At 34.5% G+C, this 21,580-nt stretch overlaps 1 protein-coding gene across 6 annotated transcripts in view; it reads right to left on the reverse strand.

Moving 5' to 3' along the window:
• RAD18 (RAD18 E3 ubiquitin protein ligase) overlaps positions 1-21,580 on the reverse strand; it is a 137,543-nt gene that overhangs the window by 67,594 nt on the left and 48,369 nt on the right. For all 6 annotated transcript variants that reach the window (XM_037800899.1, XM_037800898.1, XM_037800897.1 and 3 more), the window contains 2 exons: positions 6,311-6,387; positions 4,927-4,987 (listed from right to left, as the gene is read on the reverse strand). In XM_037800899.1, the coding sequence (XP_037656827.1) occupies positions 4,927-4,987; positions 6,311-6,387 (138 nt within the window). The remainder of the gene's footprint in view (positions 1-4,926; positions 4,988-6,310; positions 6,388-21,580) is intronic.

Consider the following 21,580-nt stretch of genomic DNA (forward strand, 5'->3'; position numbering starts at 1 on the left):
GCCTTTCTTTATAACTTCCATTTCTAACTTCAGCAGGACCCTGCCTTTTTCTTCCTTCTTGAACATATGAAATATATTTGTAAATGTTGTTTTAACATTTTTGTCTACTAGTTTCATCATCTCTGTCATTCCTGGGATCTTATGTTTATGGATCACATTTTTCTGCTGCTTTAAATTCCTGATAATTTTCAATAGGATACTGGATACAGTTCATTTTACTGTTGGCAGCTAGATTTTGTTTTATTCTTCAACTGTGTTGTATTTTGTTCTGTGGCACATCATGTTTCTTGGAATCAACTTTAAGATTTTATTGGGAAAGATGAGAGCAATCTTTATTCTAGAGCAGAGGTCAGCAAATAATGGCTCAGGGGTTAAATCTGACCCACGACCTATTTTTGTATGGCTCTCTAGCTAAGAATGGTTTTGATATTTTAAAAGGGTTGGAAAACAAACAAAGAACATGTGACAGATATCATTTTTCCTGCATAACCCCAAATATTTATTACATGATTCTGAGGTAATTTAGCTCTGCTACTAAGGCAATACCTTTCTAAGGATTCTGTCTGATGCCCCATATATTACAAGGTTATTCTGTTCCCCACTGGGAGGAACTCAAACTATTCCTTGCTCTGTGTGAGCTCCAGAAACTGTTCTGCCTAATCCTTTTGAGTGGTTTGTTCCCTGATCTCAGGTTGTTCCCTCTCATGCATGCGCAGACTGCTAGGCAGCCAAAGACTTGGCAGGATCCTTCTCCAGACCTTTAAAACTCTCTTCCACTCTCTGCAGCTTCCTCCTCTCTGGTACTCTGTCCCACAAATTCTAGACATCTTGGCATCCTAGAACTTTGATTTCTGTCTCCTCAACTCAGTGAGACCACCAGGGTATTCCAGGATACTCCCATCCTGGGCAACAACCTAAAAACTGCCTACAGGCAGTAAACCGCCAGAACTGCAGAGCTCACCACCTTACTTGTTTCCTTTCTCTCAAGGATCCCAGTCCTGTGCTACCTGTTTTCCAATATCTGAAAACCATTCTTTCACATGTTTCATTTGGTTATCAAGTGTTTTTATGGAGGAGAGTAAATACAGAATCTGTTATTCTACATAGGCTAGGAGTAGAAATCTTTATTAATTTTTAGTTTTGGAAGCATAGGTTTTTTTTTTTTTAATCCAAATATGTTATTTATGTTAACATACAATGGATTTTCTGAAATTATTTCTAAATGAGTTAATAGATACTTTTGAAATTTCTTGGTTTTATTTTCTTCTTTGGTCCATGGTTTATTTGGAAGTGTGTTATTTGGTTTCCAAATATTCTGTGATTTTCAGAGAGCTTTCTGTTACTGATTTATAATTTAATTCCACTGTGGTCGGAGAACATACTTTGTATTCTGGATGAATACTTGAGGGGAATTCTTTGGAAATCTCTAGGGTTCTCTGTGCTGCTCTCTCTTCTCTGGTACTCTGTCCTGCAAACTCTAGCTGCCTTGGTTTCCCTGGTCTCTCGGTTCCTTCTGTTTCACGCAGAAAATCCACCAGGTTCTGCTTGGGTTCGCCCTCCCTGCACTGCAGCCTGGGAACTCTTCCAAAGAAGTAAAGCTGAGGCAATTAAGGGGCTCATCTAATTATCCCCCATCTCTCAGGGATTCCTATCCTTTGCTGCTTGATAACCACTGTCCTAAAAAGTGTTGTTTCATGTTTTGACAATGTATTTTGATTGTTGCAAGCGGGAGAGTAAATCATTTCATCTTGGCCAGAAGCTAAGTCCTCTAAGTTTTAATTGGCAATATGATACATACTGACAGATATAACCCACATGAAAAAAGCTCTTTGGTGTCCTTGATGATTTTTAAGAGTGTAAAGAGGCTTAGAGAACTGAGAACCTTGGCTCTAAATGCTAGAATGCCCCAGGATGTAGCTAGCCCTAGGCTCTGTTCTCTAGCAGTACTCTTCTTCCAGATATCTTAGCTAGTATCACAACTTTAAATACTACTTATAACCTAATGAATTGCAATATGTCTTTTTAGTCAGGTAGACTCATATTCATACCTAATTCTCTTTTCCACTTGGATATCCAATAGAAAACAAAACTTTAACAGAGACAAAATGGAAATTTTGATTCTCTTTCCCCACCCACAATCCTTCCCTAGTCTTTTCCATCTCAGTAAATGGCACCATCATCTTCCCTGTTGATTAAACCAAAATTACAGGAATCATTCTTCATTACTCTTTTGGTCATTTACCACGTTAAATCCACCAGTAAGTACTATTGGTTCTACTCTCAAAGTTTACTTTGAATTGCCCATTTTACTCGAGGCTAGGCCAAATTTAGGCTTAGCTTATTGAAATGGCCTCATCTCATTCAAGTCTCTTCTCACATATCTTATCACCTTCTCAAAGGCCTTCCCTGACCAACAAATCTAAAATAGCAGCTCCATCATTCTCTATCCCTGCCTTATGTTTCTTCTTTGCATTATTACGATCTGACTACTATACACTTTACTTATTTCTTTTGTTGTCTGACTGTCCCCATTAAAACATAGGCCCCAGGTGGGAAGACTTGTCTGTTTTGCTCATGCTCGATTCCCAATACCTCTAATATTTTCTGGGATACAGTTATTGATGATCAATAAATATTTATTGAGAGAAGAGCTTCCTGGCTGATTTTCTTGCTATTTCTTGCTCATCTATCATTTATTGTCCTTAACAGATATCATGATCTTTTTCAATGTAGATAAAATCATGTTACTTATCTTTCTAAACCCTCCAATGGCTTTCCATTGCAATGAAGGACAAAATTCAAAATAAAATCTTCCAAGGTCTTACATTGTCTGGCCCCCTGCTTTTCCTTATACCATTCTCCCCACTTGCTTACCATACTCAAACCACACTCACCTCCTTTGTTTCTACAATAGAGCCTTTGCTCTTTATTTTCTCTCTTCCTGGTCTTCCTCTAGCTCTTTCAATGGCTGCCTCTTTATTTCCTTCACTTAAGACTCATCCCAGATGTCAGCTCCTCAAGAAAAGCCTTTTTCTATCTTCTATGTCCTACATAGTTTCTATCAAGTTACCCCATGTTATTTTCTTCAGAGCACTTGCCACTTACAACTTTTATTATATGAATGCTTATCTGCTTATTTATTATGTTATTTATCTGTCTACTACTAGACTGTAAGTTCCATGAAAGGAGAGACCTTGTCTCATTGCTGTATTCCCAGTACCTAGAATACCAGCTGGCACACAGCAGATGCTTAATAAAAATGTATTGAATTAATAAATGACAAAACAAAAGAACAAAGCAATAAATTAAACCATGCTAAAATGCCTTGCTTACTTAACAACATTAAACTGGGGCTCCCAGGAAAAGTTTCAGAAGATAATGAGAGTGCTCATCAGTTTTTTTCTGACAAAAGTTTAAGATTATATTTTACCAGTATAAATAGGAAAAATATCACAAAGAAAAAAATGAAATAACTTTCATCAGGCTAAGATTCCACCTCTTATTGGAGCAATTCACAGACCTAATTAAGACTTACCAAAAGCATCTGATATCTAAAATCAACAGTTAACTTAGTAAACTCATTTGATTCAACTCCTTTTATCAAACGCACCTTCCACAGATCTATGACTAAAGCTCAAATTCACTGATTTTACTGTTTTTTTTTTCATTTACTAAAGAGGAACTTATATTAGTCAATCCAAAAGACTGCAAAAGAAAATTAAAAAGACAAATCATCACAAAACTACCAAATTAGACCATTCATAAAATTAAGCTTAAAAACAAATAAACAAAACAGCACTATAACCTAAAACTAAAGCTTATATACAGAGGAGGTTCCCAAACATACAAGTTATTCACTCAGCCTCAAAGAAGACAACAAAGGGCTTAGACTCAAAAGCCTGATAAACCTAGGTTCAATTTCCAGCTCGGCTTTTACTAGCTCTATGGGCAAGTTACCTAATATTTCTGAGTCTCAGTCTCTTCCTCTGTGAAAGAATACCACTCACTTCATAGAGTTGCTGAGAGGATTACTAAAATAACCTATGTGGAACTCCTGACACAATATATACTCAATAATTGTGATCTTCTGCCTTCTCATCTTTTTCTTTTTTAAACAGTGATGAAGCAGAAATCAGTAGAAGAAAAGTTTGCACAAGTCAGAAGACATGAGGTAGCTGGAGCATGCCTGATACCTTAGTTTAGACTCTAGATCTAAGCATACATCTTTCTTCTCAAAGGGAAAGTAAAATAGAGTAGTGAGAGACAGAAAAAGAAAACAAAATTCTCTTAGCACAATTAAAACATACCATGACTGGGATTACTCAGTCCACAAACGTTTATTAACTATCTACTATTTGCTGGGCACTTAAATTTAAATTTAAACTAAAAACCAAACAAACAAAAATAAATTAAGTATAAAAGTTAGTCAACTGATGAAACAGTAAGGTGTAAACCCTAGGAAAGATACAAAGACCATTTAAGGACCAAGAAGGGACAAAGTGGGGAACTTGGTAACAACTAATCAAATGAAAACTATTTTTGGCACAAATTCACAAGCTGTAGACCTGTTGAAATTTTTTATAGAAGTATTGTCATTGAATGGCTTGAAGACAGGATGGAGGGTCAGGAATGTTTCCATTTTAAGCCCATCTTCTCACAGACATGCTTTGAGAGCAACTAATTAATAGTTGCAAAGTGCTGTATGATAAGCTTAAAGTAGAATGGTACTCATAAATCAAAAAGCAGGCACAAAGTGTTACAAAAAAGGTCACTGTCTGAGCAAATACTCAGCTAAAGTTCAGTGTCAACTAATATTAACAAGAAAAGTTTATATCCAACATCAATATAAAACATTATTTTTAAAAATTAAGATGAAAAATTTAGCAATCCAACTTCTTGTTGCAAATAAAATGTTGTACAACTTACGGTATTTACTGTGAATCTCATCTATTTCCTCTTCTGTTTGAGCCTTTGTAAAAACCATGATCTAAAATAATCAAGAAAAAGCTTAATAAAAATGACAAAAATGGAAATAAGTACTATTTTAAAATCTCAAATGTGATGTTTATTTAATAAAGAAGAAAATAATCTTAACTCTGTTTTAAATAGATTAGGAAAAATAATCCCAATGTAGTCCCCTCAAAAAAGATGCTTTCATAATTGGTACACATTTCACTCAATCCTTTTTTTTTCTCATCAGAAGAAAATGCAACACTGACTGCATTATAACATATGAAGTATTAACAAAATGATCAATTATGTTTCCTATTTTTAATATTTAATTTTCCATATTTATTAATACAATAAGTAATACATGTAACTACAAGATTAAAGGCACTTGGCCTTTTCATTAATAAGGCAGATCTTCCTGTCTGCCTTCTCTTCTTTCCAACCTAACTTCTCCAGATCATAGTAGAAAAGTTATATAGAGAGAAAATGCAGTAATACAAGCTTAGTGTGTTAAATTTCTATTTCTACTCTTTTTTTTCATCTTAGACTTAAAAGATAAGAAATCTATTTACATAATTGAGTACAGTCCCTGTCTTAAAAGTGGCAGACAGGAAATAATAAAGTCAATGGAAATCTTATTTTTTTTTCTGCTATCTGGTTATAAACATACTCCCCTAAGGGCGTTGCTTTCCTTATAAACACATTACCGATGGACTAGGAAAAAAGTCTACTTGGGAGAGCTCAAAATACTTCCTCCAATGTCATAGGACAAATGACTATTTTCTTCTTTGCTATTTCTTTCCTCAAGTTTTGGACCATCAAGATAGAGGAAGGTGACAATGAAGATTTTCAGGTCTCCAAGTTCCTCAAATAAACTCAATAGATAATCAATCCTCATAAATTCTTATGATTACTTAATTTCTCCATAGGTATAATCACAGAATTGCAGAATGCCAGAGCATTCAGTTCAATCCTTTAGTTTTACAGATGAAAATCCTGAGGGTACAGAGGTTAAATAGCTTGTCAAATGCAACGAGTAGAGAAAAGACCAGTATCAAGGCCACCTAATGAAAAGGCATATATGTTTTTCCACAGAACTCTAGTTCATCAATAAATTCTAAGTAATAAACTCTACTTTGGATTGTATTTTGCATTGTATACTAGAAAACTTCTAAATATGACCAAATTTTAGGCTAAAAAATGAGCTGCAAATAAATCATAAATACATTAAATAGAAATAGATTCCAATACATTCCCCATTGAACATATTTAATTATGGCTTGCTTTAATTTTAGCAGGGTATTACACTTTTTTTTCTTTCTTATCTACACCGATACTGAAATAGAGACCATCAACATACGCTTTCGCTGAGTTTACTGGCTTCAAGACGCATCCTAGTCTTCTCCATATTTTCAATTTCTTTAACTATTTCAGCAGCTGTTAAAATAAGTATAACTAATATTAATTTCAGTTTTGATTATTGTACTATGGTTACATAAGTTGTTAACATTAGGAGGAGGTAGGTAATGGGTGTATGTAAACTCTTTGTACTACTTTTGCAATTTTTCTGTCTAAATTACTTCAAAATAAAAGGTTAAAAAAGTAAGAACCTACAGTTACAACACTGAACTCTTCCACTGAGGGAAGGTCAGCAAAACTATCATTCCAGAACACAGGTGAATTCCCACAGCTGCTAGAGGAAGGACACGGGGTAGGGAGGGGGGTGAGTGGGAGGGGAATGGAGGGGAGAGGAGAAAACTCTACCCCTGCAGGAAAGTCTTCAGTGTTTAGATTCCTACACATAAAGTCCAGCTTTCCATCCAAACTTACAAGATATCTGAAAAAAGCAAGCAAACAAACAACAGTAACAAAACAAGACTCAGATATCATGTTAAAACTATAAGACATGGAATTTGAAAATAACTATGATTGAGATGCTAAAAATCTAGTGGAAATTTTGAACAAAACTCATGAACAGATGGGGCATTTCAGTAGAAAGATGAGCCATCAGAAAGAATACAACAGAATTGCTAGATATATACATACATAAAGTGACAGAGATGACTCAGCTCAGCCAAGGAAAGAATCGGTGAACTTGAAATGAGATCAAGAGTATTATCCAAGCTGAAACAGAGGGAGAAAAAATTGGGGGGAAAAATGACAGAAGATAGCATCCAAGAGCTGTGGGACAATAATGAAAGAATTAGAATACATGCAATAGGAATCTCAGAAGAAAGAAGGGAGCAGAAGTATTTTAAGACCTAGTGGTCAGTATTTGCCAAAAATAACGAAAGACTTCAAACCATGAAGGCAACAAGCTCAGAGAACACTAAGCAAAATAAACATAAAACAACAAACAACAACATGCACACAGACATAAAGAGAACAAAAAGGAGAATGAACAAACAGAAAACAATTAGAAAGATGTTAGATTAAAGCCAACTGTATCAATAACTGCATTAAATATAAATGGCCCAAAAGCGTCAATTATTAGAGAATGTTAGATTCAAAAAGAAGCAGCACCAAATTATATGCTATCAACAAAGATCCCATTTTAAAAATAAGACATAGATAGGTTAAAAATAAAAGTATAGAAAGAGAGGTATCATGTAAATGCTAATAAAAAGAAATCTGGAGTGCCTAATTAATAAAAAGCAAAACGGATTTCAGAACAATGAATATTATCAAGGATAAAGAAGGAAATTAAGTAATGATAAATGGGTCAATTCACCAATAAAAACATAACAATCCTAAATATGTATGTACCTAGAACAGAAAGTGAAATGAATACTGAAAGTTTATATAATTACAGATTTTTTTTGTATGCTGGGGTGTTGGAATGGCTGGAAGGAGGTAAATGACATAGTGGAACTGTAGCCTATTGCATTCTTTGGGATTTGCTCTATAGCTGCTCGCAGAACTGTGCCTTGAAGGTCTTCACCTTTCTGTATATAACTTGTATTGCATAATAAGAAAAGAACTGACATTGTGGAACTGTAACCCATAACAATTTTTTACATTACATATATGACTGCTTGTTGAGCTGTATATCAAGAGATGACACCTTTCTGTATGCATGTTATATTTTACAATAATGGAAATGGCTGAAGTTGTGGAACTGTGACCCATGACATTCTTTGAAATTTGCTCTCTACTTGTGAAAGTTATCACTGTTACGGAATATGTTAAAGTTCACAATAAAAAATTTAAAAAAAATTTTTTAAAAACACATGAAAAAGGACTTATGGTCTGGACAAGATAAAGTAAACTCATTTCTCCCTAATCATCCCCACTAAGTACAAATAAAACCCCTGGTTATAATACAACAGACAATCATAAGAGAGTTCTGAAAGATGGGAAAGAGGAAGAGGAACTGGCTAAGGACCTTAAGATTTGAGGAACTACATCAGTGAGTTCCTATATTTCCTATATGGGCTCTGCAGAAGCCTGAAACCTTGCCAAAAATTAACAACCACCACCAAGAAATGCCTACCCTCTCTAAGAAAAGGACTGGGAAATGCGCAGCCCAGAAACCTTTTGACAATACCTGACTTATACCAGCTAACCACTAGTGATGCCCCCTTCCTCCTGCAGTATCATCAGAGAACAAGTGGGTTGTCTGGATTTCTACTCCCCACCTGACAGTGGCAGGAGGTGGGGGACAGGCTTTCCTCCCCTGCTGGTGCACCCTCAGTGGAGACCCGCCAAAAAAAGTCCAGAATTCCAGCCTCACTCAGTGGTGGTAGGGACACCCTCACCCTCTCAACCAGTGACTGAGGGGAGGACCTCAAAGACAAGGAACCTCAAGAAAGGCATTATTTAAACCTGCATGGTAAATCCTGGATACAGTCCTAAATGACTCGCATGTAAAACTGTCCTGAATTAATAAACCAAAAGATTTGAGAATTAAAGCACAGCATGAATGTCACCATGATTTTCAAAATGACCTCCGGGAAGCACATAAATGAAGCAGACCACAAGAACACTGCAAGGGCTCTGAAAACTAAATTGGCATTGGAATCAGCTGACATAAGTAGACAAGGATCTACAAGCAAAACCTAAACAAGACGACTGACTACTAAAATAGAATATTTAAATAGGATCCGAAGTCTCATAAAACAAAAAATGTTCAGGATACAATAAAAAAATACTTGTCATACAAAGAACCAGGTAAACCATAATTTGAATGAGGAAAGACAATCAACAGATGCCAATACTGTAATGACACAGATGATGGAATTATCTGACAAGAACTCTAAAACTGCCAACACAAAAAAGCCTTGACAAAGAATTACGAACACTCTGGAAATGAAACAAAACTGCTACTGTATGTAATGTTCTTATGATTTCAGCAAGCCCATTGTGAAAAATTCTCTTTAGTAGTTTAACAGTTTAAGTGTAATATATAAGCTATTGATTTCTTATAATTAGAGGTGGGGATAGGGGATGGGCTGCAGTAAACCCAACAACCACCACTACAACAACTAAACTTAGAAGCAAAGTGAAACAAATGAACCCACCTGTATTTCAAACAAATAACCTAACCACACTGAAGGGAGTTAAAAAGGAATTTACGAACAAAGTATTTACTACATATCCTCACTTAGGAGGGGAAGAGGTTGGATTGATAGGAGAACTAGAAAAAAATTCTCATCTCTTTCTTGTAGGTTTGTTTTGTAGTGGAGTAGCGGTATAGAGGAAATAATTCTGAAACTATTTTAGATATATTATAGAGTTGAACAAATCAGTAAAATCAGTAAATGTGCCAACGCTATTGGGAGAAGGCATTCTCACTGTGGGTAAAAAAGGCAGGTACAAATATAGAACAGAGAAAGGTAAAGAATCCTGTGGGGATGAACTGGAAATAGGGGTACTGCTGTGTTCTATGATTTCTAAAATGTATCTGTGTAAAAGCATTCACATTTGTATGTGTATGTACAAGTACTTATATATATATAGAGAGAGAGAGAGAGAGAGAAAGAGAGAATTCATATGTATGTGTATAGATCTTTATGCATATATTCCCTTACTCAGTGAACACAGCTGGTGGCCATATCTCAATTTCCTCAATAAAGAACCAGAGCTCCTCAGAGAAATGGCTGATTAAAGAGTTGGGGCAGGGAAGGGACAAGATGAGTCTGTAATATCTTATTAGGCCAAAAATAAGAAAATGATTAAAAAAATTAACAATATAGGAAGTATAAGAAATCACCATGAAGAAAATCCCACTGGCCAAATCTAGAACAATAAAAACACCAAAATAATTAAGTCTAGTAATGCACTATAAATTTGTGAGCCCATATCGATAACAGATAAAGAAAAAATACAGGAGAAAGAAGGGCTTAAATTGGAAAATTATCATTTTACAATTATCACAGAAAAGATTAGTTCAGGCAAAAATCATCAAAGGATATTAAATATAAGAGCGAAATTGTAATGAGGTATAGGATTTGTTAAAGTGTGTTTCCATAGATTCCCTATTGGTAGCAAGGGAGAAAATATAACTAAATGATGGAGAAATTAACCAAGTGATCAAACCTGGTATCACAGATGTCAAGTGCCTCTGGATGCAATATTCTGAGAAGTACAAAACATCACTTATATAGTATGCTGGACAGGAATGCACAAGCTGAATGTAACCATAACGAAACATTAGACAAAGAGAAAATGAGAAACATTCCATTAAAAAAAAGGGGGGGGGGGGCAAAACAGTTCATTCTTTAAAAATGCCAATGTCATAAAAGACAATGGAAGTCTGAAGAAATGCTCCAGATTGCAAGTGACTAAAAAGATACCATACAACTAAATACAATATGAGATCCAACACCACTCATGTACTGGAGGGAAAAATGCATCAAGACCATTATTAGATCCACTGAAAAAATGGAATACAGACAATGTATTGGATAAAAGTATTGTAATGAAGTGAAATTTACTGAAACTGATAGTGTGCTGAGGTAATAAAAGAGAATATCCTTTTTCTGAGGAAATACACAATGAAGTATTTAGGACTAAAAAGCCAAGATTATACAATTTATTCTCAAATGGTTAAAGAAAAAAAAAATTCACACAGAGAAACAAAAACAGAATAATTCATAAAACAAATGGGGCAAAATGCTAACAGTAGGAGAATCTGTGTAAAGGGCAAGTAAGTATTCTTTATGATAGACTTTCAACTTTCCTGTAAGTTTGAAATTATTTCCAAATAAAAAGACTTTAAAAACAGTGCACAATTAAGACTTTTTCAGACAAACAGAAGCTAAAAGAATCTGTCCCGACAGCACACCTGCACTATAAGAAATATTAAATAAAAGTTCTTTGGGTAATATGAAAATGAACCCAGATGGAAATCTGGATCTACCAAAAGAAGGAAGAGCACTGGAAATGGTAAATATGTAGGCAAATAAAAAAGACTTTCTATTTCATTTTTACTTTTCTTTAAAATAAAACTGACAGCCTAAAGCAACTATGATAAGCTATGATAGGGTTTATAACATATATAGAAAAAAATATATATGACAAGGAAAACATACAAAGTGGAAATGAAAGGATACTCTTCTACTGTCCACACATTATATGTGAAGGTAGACTACGAAAAGTTAAAGCTGCATATGGTAAACCAAAAAAATAAAACAGAGGTACCGCTAATAAGCAAATGGTAGAGATAAAAAAGAAAACTACAAAAAAAAAAAGTCTTTAATCCAAAGAAAGCAGGAAAAAAAGAAAAAAAATACACAAAAAATGGATAGGACAAATAGAAAACAAACAGTAAGATGGCAGACTGAAACCCAATCAAATGGATCAAATGAAATAAAAATAGTCTAAACCCTACAATTTAAAGGTAGAGCTTGTCAAATTAGAATTGAAGAGCAAATTCAAACCATATACCATCTACAAAAAAAAAAACACATTGTAAATATAATGGTGCAAATAGTTTTAAAGAAAATAAAATAAAATAAGATAAATTAGAGTGGCTATACCAATATTAGATAAAGCAGATTTCAAGACAAGGAATATTACCAGAGAAAGAGGGACATTTCATAATAATAAAAGGGTTAATTCCTCAAGAAAATATAATAATACTGGGCAGACACCTAATTACAGAGCTTCAAAATAGAAGAAAAACTGAAATAATTAAAAGAAAAAATGAAAAAGCCATAAATATAGCTGGAGATTCTGATAATCCTATCTCGGTAATTGATAGAAAGTGTAAAAAAGAGTATCAAAATACTTGTATACATTATCAAGCAATTTCATGTAACTAACATTTATAGAGCATTGAACAAAAAAAGCAAAAATTTTAAGTGCTCATAGAACATTCACCAAGGTAGAGCTAATATTGAGTCATGAAACAAATCTCAATCAGTGTAAAAGGTCTGAAATCATACAGAATATATTCTTTGAACACAGTGGGATTAAATGGCAATAATAAAAAGATATTTGGGAACTATACAAATATTTGGAAATTAAACAGAACTACTCCAAATAATCCATGGGTTAAAGAACAAATCACAACAAAAATTAGAAAATATTTTAACTGAATGAAAATTAAAATACAACATAAAAACAAGTTCAATGAAGACAAAACAGTGCTTAGAAGGAAATTTGTAGTTTTAAATATTTATATTACAAAGAAGAACAATCTGAAATCAATTATCTAAGCTTCCACCATAATAAACTAGCAAAAGAAGAGCACACTAAACCTAAAATAAGGAGGAGGAAGGATTTAATAAGTATAAGAAGTCAATGAAATAGAAAACAGACCAAAAATAGAGGAAAAATCAATGCAAGCAAAAGCAGATTCTTCAAAAGATAAATAAAATTATAACCTCCAGGTAGACCAATCAAGGAAAAAAAGAGACAAAACACACATTGCCAGTATCAAAAATGAAAGAGATATATCTCTACAGATCCCACAGACATTAAACAGCTAAGGAGAGGACTTGATTGTTTAAAACTCTGTGGCTGCAAATTCAACAACTTGGATGAAGTGGACACATTCTTTGCTAAAGATGAATGCTTGGTCTAATATTTTTTTAAAAATCTATGAATAAAATGCAAATCAAAACTGCAATGACACACCATTTCACACCCACGAGGATGGCTATAACATCCAGATAACAGAGTGTTGGTGAGGAGGAGAAATTAGAACTCTCATACATTGCTGGCAAGAATGTAAAATGGTACAGCCACTTTGGAAAACAGTCTGGCAGTTGCCTGAAATGTAAAAAATAAAGTTACTACATGATCCAGCAATCCCACTCCTAGCTGGACCAAGAGAAATAAAACATATGCCTATGCAAAACTATGTACAAGAATGTTCATAGCAGCATTATTCATAATAGCCAAAGAGTGGAAACACTCCAGATGTTAATCAGCTGAAGAATGGGTAAAACAACATGGCACAGCCATACAAAGGTGTATTATTTGGCAATGAAAAAGCTGAGGTACTGATGCATCCTACAACCTAGATAAACTTTGAAAACATTATGCTAAATGAAAGAAGTCAGTCACAAAAGATCACATATTATATGATTCAAATTATATGGAATGCCCAGAATAGGCAAATCTAGAGAGAAAAAAAGTAGATCAGTGGTTGTTTAGGGCTGGGAGGAAATGAAAAGTGACATTAATGGGTACAGGGCTTCTTTGTAGGGTGAGGAAAATGCCCTAATATTGATTATGATGATGACTGCACAACTTTGTGATTATACTAAAAGTCACTGAATTGTACACTTTAAATGGGTCAATTGTATGGCATGTGAATTGTATCTCAATAAAATTGTTAAGACATCAATGTAATAAACCATATCACAGAATAAAGGGGAAAATACCATATAATCATCTCAACAGATGCAGAATAAGAATTTAACACAATTCAACACTCCTTCATGATTCACAGCAAACCAGAAATAGAAGAAACTTCTCTCTCATAAACAGCATCTATGAAAACATACAGCTATCATACTTAACAGTGAAAGACCGAATATTTTACCCACAAGACTGGGAATAAGAAAAGAATGCCTGTCCATACCACTTCTATTCAACACTGCACTGAAGGTTCTAACCAGTGCAATGGTGAGACAAAGAAATAAAAGTCATATACATAGAAAAAAAGAAATTTTTTTGCCTGGTTTTATTGACTGGCAAAATGATTGCATAAAAATAGTGAGTGAGTTCCACGAGTTCACAATATATAACGTAAACATACAAAAATCAAAAAGAAAATGATTCTTCAAAATAGTAATGAACAATGAGATACTGAGATTAAAAGTAATACCATTTACAATAGCACCATAAACCATGAAATATTTATGGATAATTTATCAAAATATGGAGAAGACATGTATACGTAGAAACTAGAAAACACTGCTGAGAAAAATTAAAGGAGATCTAAATAAACAGATGTAACCTGCTGTGGACTAAAAGACTTAATACTGTTGACATCAATTTTCCCTAAATTGATCTACAATTCAATATAATCCCAATCAAAATCCTAGACCTTTTTTTGTAGAAATTAACAAACTGAGTATAACATTTATATGGTAGTGCAAGGGACCTAGTATCACCAAAACAATTTTTAAAAAGAACAAAGTTGGAAGAATTACACTACCTGATTCCAAGACTTAAAAGTTCGAGTAATCAAGTTTGTGGCATTGGCAAAAGGAGACACATATAAATCAATGGAACAGAAAAGATGCTAGATATGCTTGTGTGCATAAATAAGCAATGGATTTTTGACAAAAGGGGCAAGTTAATTCTACTGGGAAAGGACAGTTTTTTTTAAAAAAGGTGCTGGAAAAATTAGGTAACTGTATTAACACGAATCTTGACCCTTACATCACACCCAATAGCAAAAATTACTGGAAATGGACCTAAACTTACAAGTAAAAGCTAAAATCATAAACTAGAAAAAAACATGAGAGAAAAAGTTCATCAAAATTAAAAGCCTTTACTCTTCAACACCGTGAATTCTCACACAATGCAAAATGGTGCAGCCACTTTGGAAAACAGTTGGCATTTATCTAAATTTTTAAGCATATGCTTTACCATACGACCCAGCAATTCCACTACTGAATTCAAGAGAAATGAAAACATATGGCCACCCAAGGACTTGCAGCAGCTTTATGCACAATAGCCTGTGCACAAATTGTGCTATAGTCACATAATAGAGCACTGCTCCACAATAAAAATGAATGTACTACTGATCCATCACACATGATACATGCAACAACATGATGAATCTCGAAAGGATTATGCCAAGTGAAAGAAGCCAGATACAAAATAATACATAGCTTATGATTTGCAGAATTCCATTTATCTGGAATTCTAAAGAAAGCATGACTATAGGAAAAAGAAGAAACAAGTAGTTCCTAGGACCTTAGGGGAGGGAGAGGGTATTTACTGCAGAGGCAGAGGAAATTTTTGGGGTGAAGAAAATGTTCTATATTTTGATTGTAGTGATGGTTAAATGATATTTAATAAATATATTTGTCAAAACTCATCTGTACAATTTTTAAAAGGGTGAATTATATTGTAAATAAATGATATCATAATAAAAAATACACACTCAAAAAGTGAACATAGCAACACAAAATTAATATATGGGTGTTACAGTCAAGATATTGGTCATCTCTAATTATGAAGGGGGTTAGTGATTGGAATGAAGATGACAGGGGCTTCTGGGATGCTGGTAATCCTCTATTTCTTGATCTGAGTAGTAGTTATAAAAGCAATTCACTTTGTGAAATTCACTTAGTGATAATTCATCAAAGAATGTACTTATAATCTGTATACTTTTCTATTTGTATATATACTTCAATTTTTTAAAAATTAGACAATTTCATATACGCTAATAGAAAGATATCCATAATATGTTTCATTAAACAAAAAGTACAAGCCATAAAACAATAAGTGTATAATACTAACATTTTTACAAGGATATGTTTGTGTATAATAATCAAAATGGTAACATTTATTGAATGCTAACTACTTGCCAGGTACTGTACTAGACACTACATGTACATTTTATCATTTATTCAGCTCAAAAACACAATGAAAAAGGTAGTATTGTAACTCTTATTTTATGCATGATAAAACCAAGGTATGGAGAGATTAAGTAACTTGTCCAAAGTTACCCAGTCATAAAGCAGCAAAACTGTATTTATAACCCAGGCTCTCTGGATCCATTCTTAGCTACCACACTATCTCTGAAAAGATACAATAAGAAACTGGCAATAGTGGTCTCCCCTGAGTATGGGAAGAGAGACCTGGGAGACAGGCCAAAAGGAAAGCTTGCTTACGATAGCATACTCTAGGTACCTGGCTGAATGAATACACTGGATGTGTCATCTATTATCAAAAATGCATTTCTTTATATTATTAAGTATAGACCTCCCTGATGCAGGAAAGAGGTGAATTAGGACTCACGTCATGGGTATTCAAGTATAAGGACTGGTTCCTTTCTTCTTCTTTTTCTTCTTCCTCTGCCAGGTGAGTTAGTTCCTGCTCAAACCCTTGGACTAAATGTGTTGTTCTGCTCTTTGCTAACATGTGTGACTGGATAAGAACCTGTCATCCCTGAGTGGTACTGAAAAGCTGGCAAAGTAGGAAGCTCCAGGAATTTCAGTCCCTTCACCAAAACAACTACTGAACTGGCAGGAACTGTCTGAACAGCTATTTTAGAACTCTGGAGTCTAGTGGAACACTGTGCAGCATCCAGGAAAGAGCAGGAGGAAGACACTGGTAAATATTTGTGAATATCACCCTGTCCTTACGGGCTACCATCCCCCACCACCAAACCACCTGGCAGGAAGCAATGAGGACTGCAGTCATGGCTCCTGGTGCAGTCTGTTGGTGCCAAGGTGGGCTATAAAGGCTCAGTCCTCCAAAATCTGGCGATGTGGGGTCTGAACACAGATCATTGCTTTTGAACATCTGCTTCAGATCAGTAAGGAGCCATGACCAAGGAAGGCCATTGTACCAATTCCCTTTGTGCAAAAAGCCGCAGAGGAGACTTAAAGGGACAAGACCTTTATTTTTATCTTTTCTCTTTCTGTTCCATTTGGAAACAAAAAGTTTGGGAAAGTCACAAATTGATGGCTCCACCCCTCAACAACAACAACAACAACAAAAACTTACCAATCCCAGTGGGTTTGGAGAAATAAATTTCTATAGTTATAACAACACAATACTCAGAATGTCCAGTTCTAAACAAAAAATTATAAAACATGCAAACAAACAAAAGTATTGCCCCTGCACAGGAAAAAGAATTTGCCATAACCCATCCCTGAAGAAGCTGATATTTTGGAAATATTAGTCAAAGACTTTAAATCAACTCTCTTACATTTATGCTCAATGAGCTAAAGGAATCCATATGTAAACAGCTAAAGGAAATTAGGAAAACGTCTGAACAAAAATAAAGAAATGGAAATTATAAAAAGGAATAAAACAGAACTTTTGGAGCTGCAAAGTTGAGTAATTGAAATAAAAAAAACTTACTAAATGGATTCAACAGCTGGTTTGAACAGGCAGAAAAAAGGATCAGTGAACTTGAAGACAAGACAATTTAAATTATCCAGTGTGAGATACCAAAAGAAAAAATAATGAAGAGAAATGAACACAGCCTGAGGGTCATTTTGGGACACCATCAAATGTAACAACATATGCATCACTGGAGTCCCAGAAGGACAAGTGTAAGAGAAAGGGGTAGAGAAAGTATCTGAAGAAATAATGACCAAAATCTTCCCAAATCTGATGAAAGCCATGGAGGTACACATCTAGAAGGCTCAATGAACTCCAAGCATGACAGACTCTAAGAGATTGATACCATAATGCATTATAGTGAAACTGTCAAAATCCAAAGGCAAAGACACAATTATGTAAGTGGCAAGAGAGAAGCAACTTGTCACATACAAGAGATCCATAACAAGATTAACAGTGGATTTCTCATCAGAAACCATGGAGGCCAGAAAACAGAGGGTTAAGTATTAAAATCCTTAAAGAAAAAAATGAAACCAAAAACTACATCTGACAAAAAAAGCTTGCAAAAATGAAGGAGAAATTAAGACACTTACAGATAAACAAAAGCTGAAAGAGTTCATGACCAGAAGACCCACCCTACAAGAGATGCTAAAGGGAGTCCTGCAGCCTGAAATAAAAGAACAATAGACAGTAACTTAAAACTATAAAGAAAAAAAATAAAAACAAAGGTAAAGGTATCAACTTACGTAAATATAAAATTCTGTATTGTTGTACTTTTGGTTTGTAACTGCCTTTCCCCCTATATGACTTAGGCAAATATGTAAAATAATATTAAAAATCCATGTTAATGGTCATACAATATATAAAAATGAAATCTGAGCCAATAACAGTATAAAGGGGAGGGGTAGAGATATATAAGAGTAAAGAGTTTGTACACTATTGAAACTAGGTTGATACTACTTGAACTAGGTTGTTATCAGTTTAAGATGTTAATAGAAAAAAGGAAAGAAGAGAATCAAAATGATACACTACAAAAAAGCAACCAAACACACACAAAAAATGCAGTATTAGATAATTTGGGATCAAAAAAAAACATACAAGTTGTAAGGAAACAAATAGCTAAATGGCAGAATTGAATCCTTCCTTCTCAATTATTACCTTAAATAAACATATTAAACTTCCCTATTAAAAGGCAGACACTGGTAGACTGGATGAAAGAGCATGATCCATCTATATGTGATCTACAAGAGACTCACTTTAGGCACAAAAACAGAAAGAGGTTGAATGTAAAAGGGTGGAAAAGATATTCCATGCAAGCAGTAATCAAAAGAGAGCGGGAGTGGCTATATTATTGCCAGGAAAAAAAAATATATATATACACTTAAAAAAAAAAAAAAGAGTACAAGAGTTAAGGAAGGATATTATATATTGATGCAAGGTTTAATCCAGCAAGAAGATATAATGATTATAAACATGCATGCTCTCAACAGTGCCCCAAAATATATGAAACAAAATTGACAAAACTGAGAGAGAAATACACTGTTCTACAAAAATAGTCGGAGACTTCAATACACTACTTTCAATAATTCATGGAACATCTAAACAGAAGATCAAAAAGGAAACAGAGGACTTGAACAACACTATTAATTAGACCTAATGAACATATATAGAACACTGCACCAAACAACAGCAGAATATACATTCTTCTCAAGTTCACATTGAACATTTTCCAAGATAGACCATATGTTGGGCCACAAATTGAAAATCATACAAAGTATCTTCTCTAATCACAATGAAATAAGGCTGGAAATCAGTAACAGAAGGGGAAATGGAAAATTTACAAATATGTGGAAATTAAACAACACCCTATTAAGCAATCAAAGAGTCAAAGAAGAAATCATAAGAAAAATTAAGAAATATCTTGAGATGACTAAAAACGAAATACGACATAAAATTCATGGGCTGCAGCTAAGGCAGTGCTCAGAGGAAAATCTGTGGCTCTAAATGCCTAAATTAAAAATGAAGAAAGATTGCATATCAGTAGCTTCACAGCTAAAGAAACCTGAAAAAGAAGAGCAAACTAAACCCAAAGTCAGTAAAATGAAAGAGCAGAGTTAAATGCAATAAAGAATAGAAATACAATAGAACTCAACAAAACAAAAAGTTGGTTTTTTTAAAAAGCTCAAAACAAACCTTTAGTCAGACTGACACAGAAAAAGAGAGAGAAGACACAAGTAACTAAAATCAGGACTGAAAGTGGGGACATTATTAGCAACCTTACAGAAATAAAAAGGATTATTAAGAGGGTCGTGTCAGTTTGAAACTGTTATGTACCCCAGGAAAGACTATGTTCTTTTAATCCACTCTTGTGGGTGGGATCTTTTGATTAGATTGATTAGATTGATTAGATTGTTTCCATGGAGATGTGACCCTGCCCATTCAAGGTGGGTCTTAATTAGTTTACTGGCAACCTCTATGAGAGGTTAAAAGGCAGAGACATTTTGAAGAGAGCTCAGAGATACTTAGGGAGAAAATGCCCAGAGACAACTCAGACACTTGGAGATGCTAAGCTTAGAGACGAAGCCCAGAGTTTATCCCAGAGAAGCTAAGTTAGAACCCACAGATGCTTAAGGAGAAAGCCACTGGAATCAGAAGCTGAAAGTAAACATATCTGGGAGCAAAGAACCAGCAGATGCCAGCCACTGCCTTCCAAGAAAGACAAATGCCATCGGTCTTTCCTCAGAGAAGGTATCTACATTTTGATGCCTTAATTTGGATACTATTATGGCCTCAGAACTGTAAATTTGTAACCTAATAAATCCCCTTTATAAAAGCCAATCCATTTCTGGTACAGTATTTTGCATAACGGCAGCTTTAGCAAACCGGAACAAGGGTACCATGAACAACTCTATGTCACCAAATTAGAAAACCTAAGTGAAATGGACAAATTCCCAAAAACATACAAATTATCTAATCTGACCCAAAAAGAAACAGAAAAGCTTAACAGACCTATAACAAGTAGAGATTAAATCAGTACTCAAAATCCTCTCAAGAAAGCAAAGGCCAGGATTGGATGGCTTCACTGCTGAATTCTAACAAAGAATTCAAAGAAGAATTAACACCAATCCTTCTCAAACTCTTCCAAAAAAAGAAGAGGAATACTTCCTAACTCATTCTATGAGGCCAGCACTACCCTGATACCAAAGCTAGATAAAGATGGCATAGGAAAACAGAATTTCAGACCAGTATCCCTTATGAATATAGACGCAAAAAATCCTCAACAAAATACTGGCAAACTGAATGTAACAGCATACTAAGAGGATTATACACCATGACCAAGTGGGATGTATTCCAGGAATGCAAGGATGACAACATAAATTGATCAATGTAATATAACTCGTTAATAGAATGAAGGAAAAAAAACACATGATCATCTCAATTGACAGTGAAAAGGTATTTGACAAAGTGCAACATCCTTTCATGATAAAAATACTCAGAAAACTCGGAATAGAAGGGAACTTTCTCAATCTAATAAAAGGCATGTATGAAACACCCACAGCAAATCTCATACTCAATGGTGAAAGACTGAAAGCTTTCCCTCTAATACCAGGAAGAAGGATGCCTCCTGTCACCACGGCTATTTAATATTGTACTGGAAATTCTAGTCAGAGCAATCAGGCAGGAGAAAGAAATAAAAGGCATCCAAATTAGAAAAGAAGTAAAATTATCCCTATTCACAGATGGCATGATCCTATATATAGAAAACCCCAAAGAATCTACACGAAAGCTAATAAAACTAGTAAACAAATTCAGCAAGGTTGCAGGATACAAGACAAACCCACAGAATTAAGCTGGGTTTCTATACACCACTAATGAACATTCTGAAAAGGAAATGATCAAGAAAATTATTCCATTTACAATAGCATCTAAAAGAATAAAATACCGAGGAATAAATTTAACAAAGGAGATACAAGACTTGTACATTGAAATCTACAAAACACTGCTGAAAGAAATTAGACCTAAATAAATGGAAAGACTCTCATGTTCGTGGATTAGAAGACTTAATATTAAGATGTCAATACTGCCAAAAGCAATCTACAAATTCAAGGCAATCCCTATCAAAATTCCAGTAGTCTTTTTTGCAGAA

Source organism: Choloepus didactylus, chromosome 1 (assembly GCF_015220235.1).
Source record: "Choloepus didactylus isolate mChoDid1 chromosome 1, mChoDid1.pri, whole genome shotgun sequence".
Taxonomy (NCBI): Eukaryota; Metazoa; Chordata; class Mammalia; order Pilosa; family Megalonychidae; genus Choloepus; species Choloepus didactylus.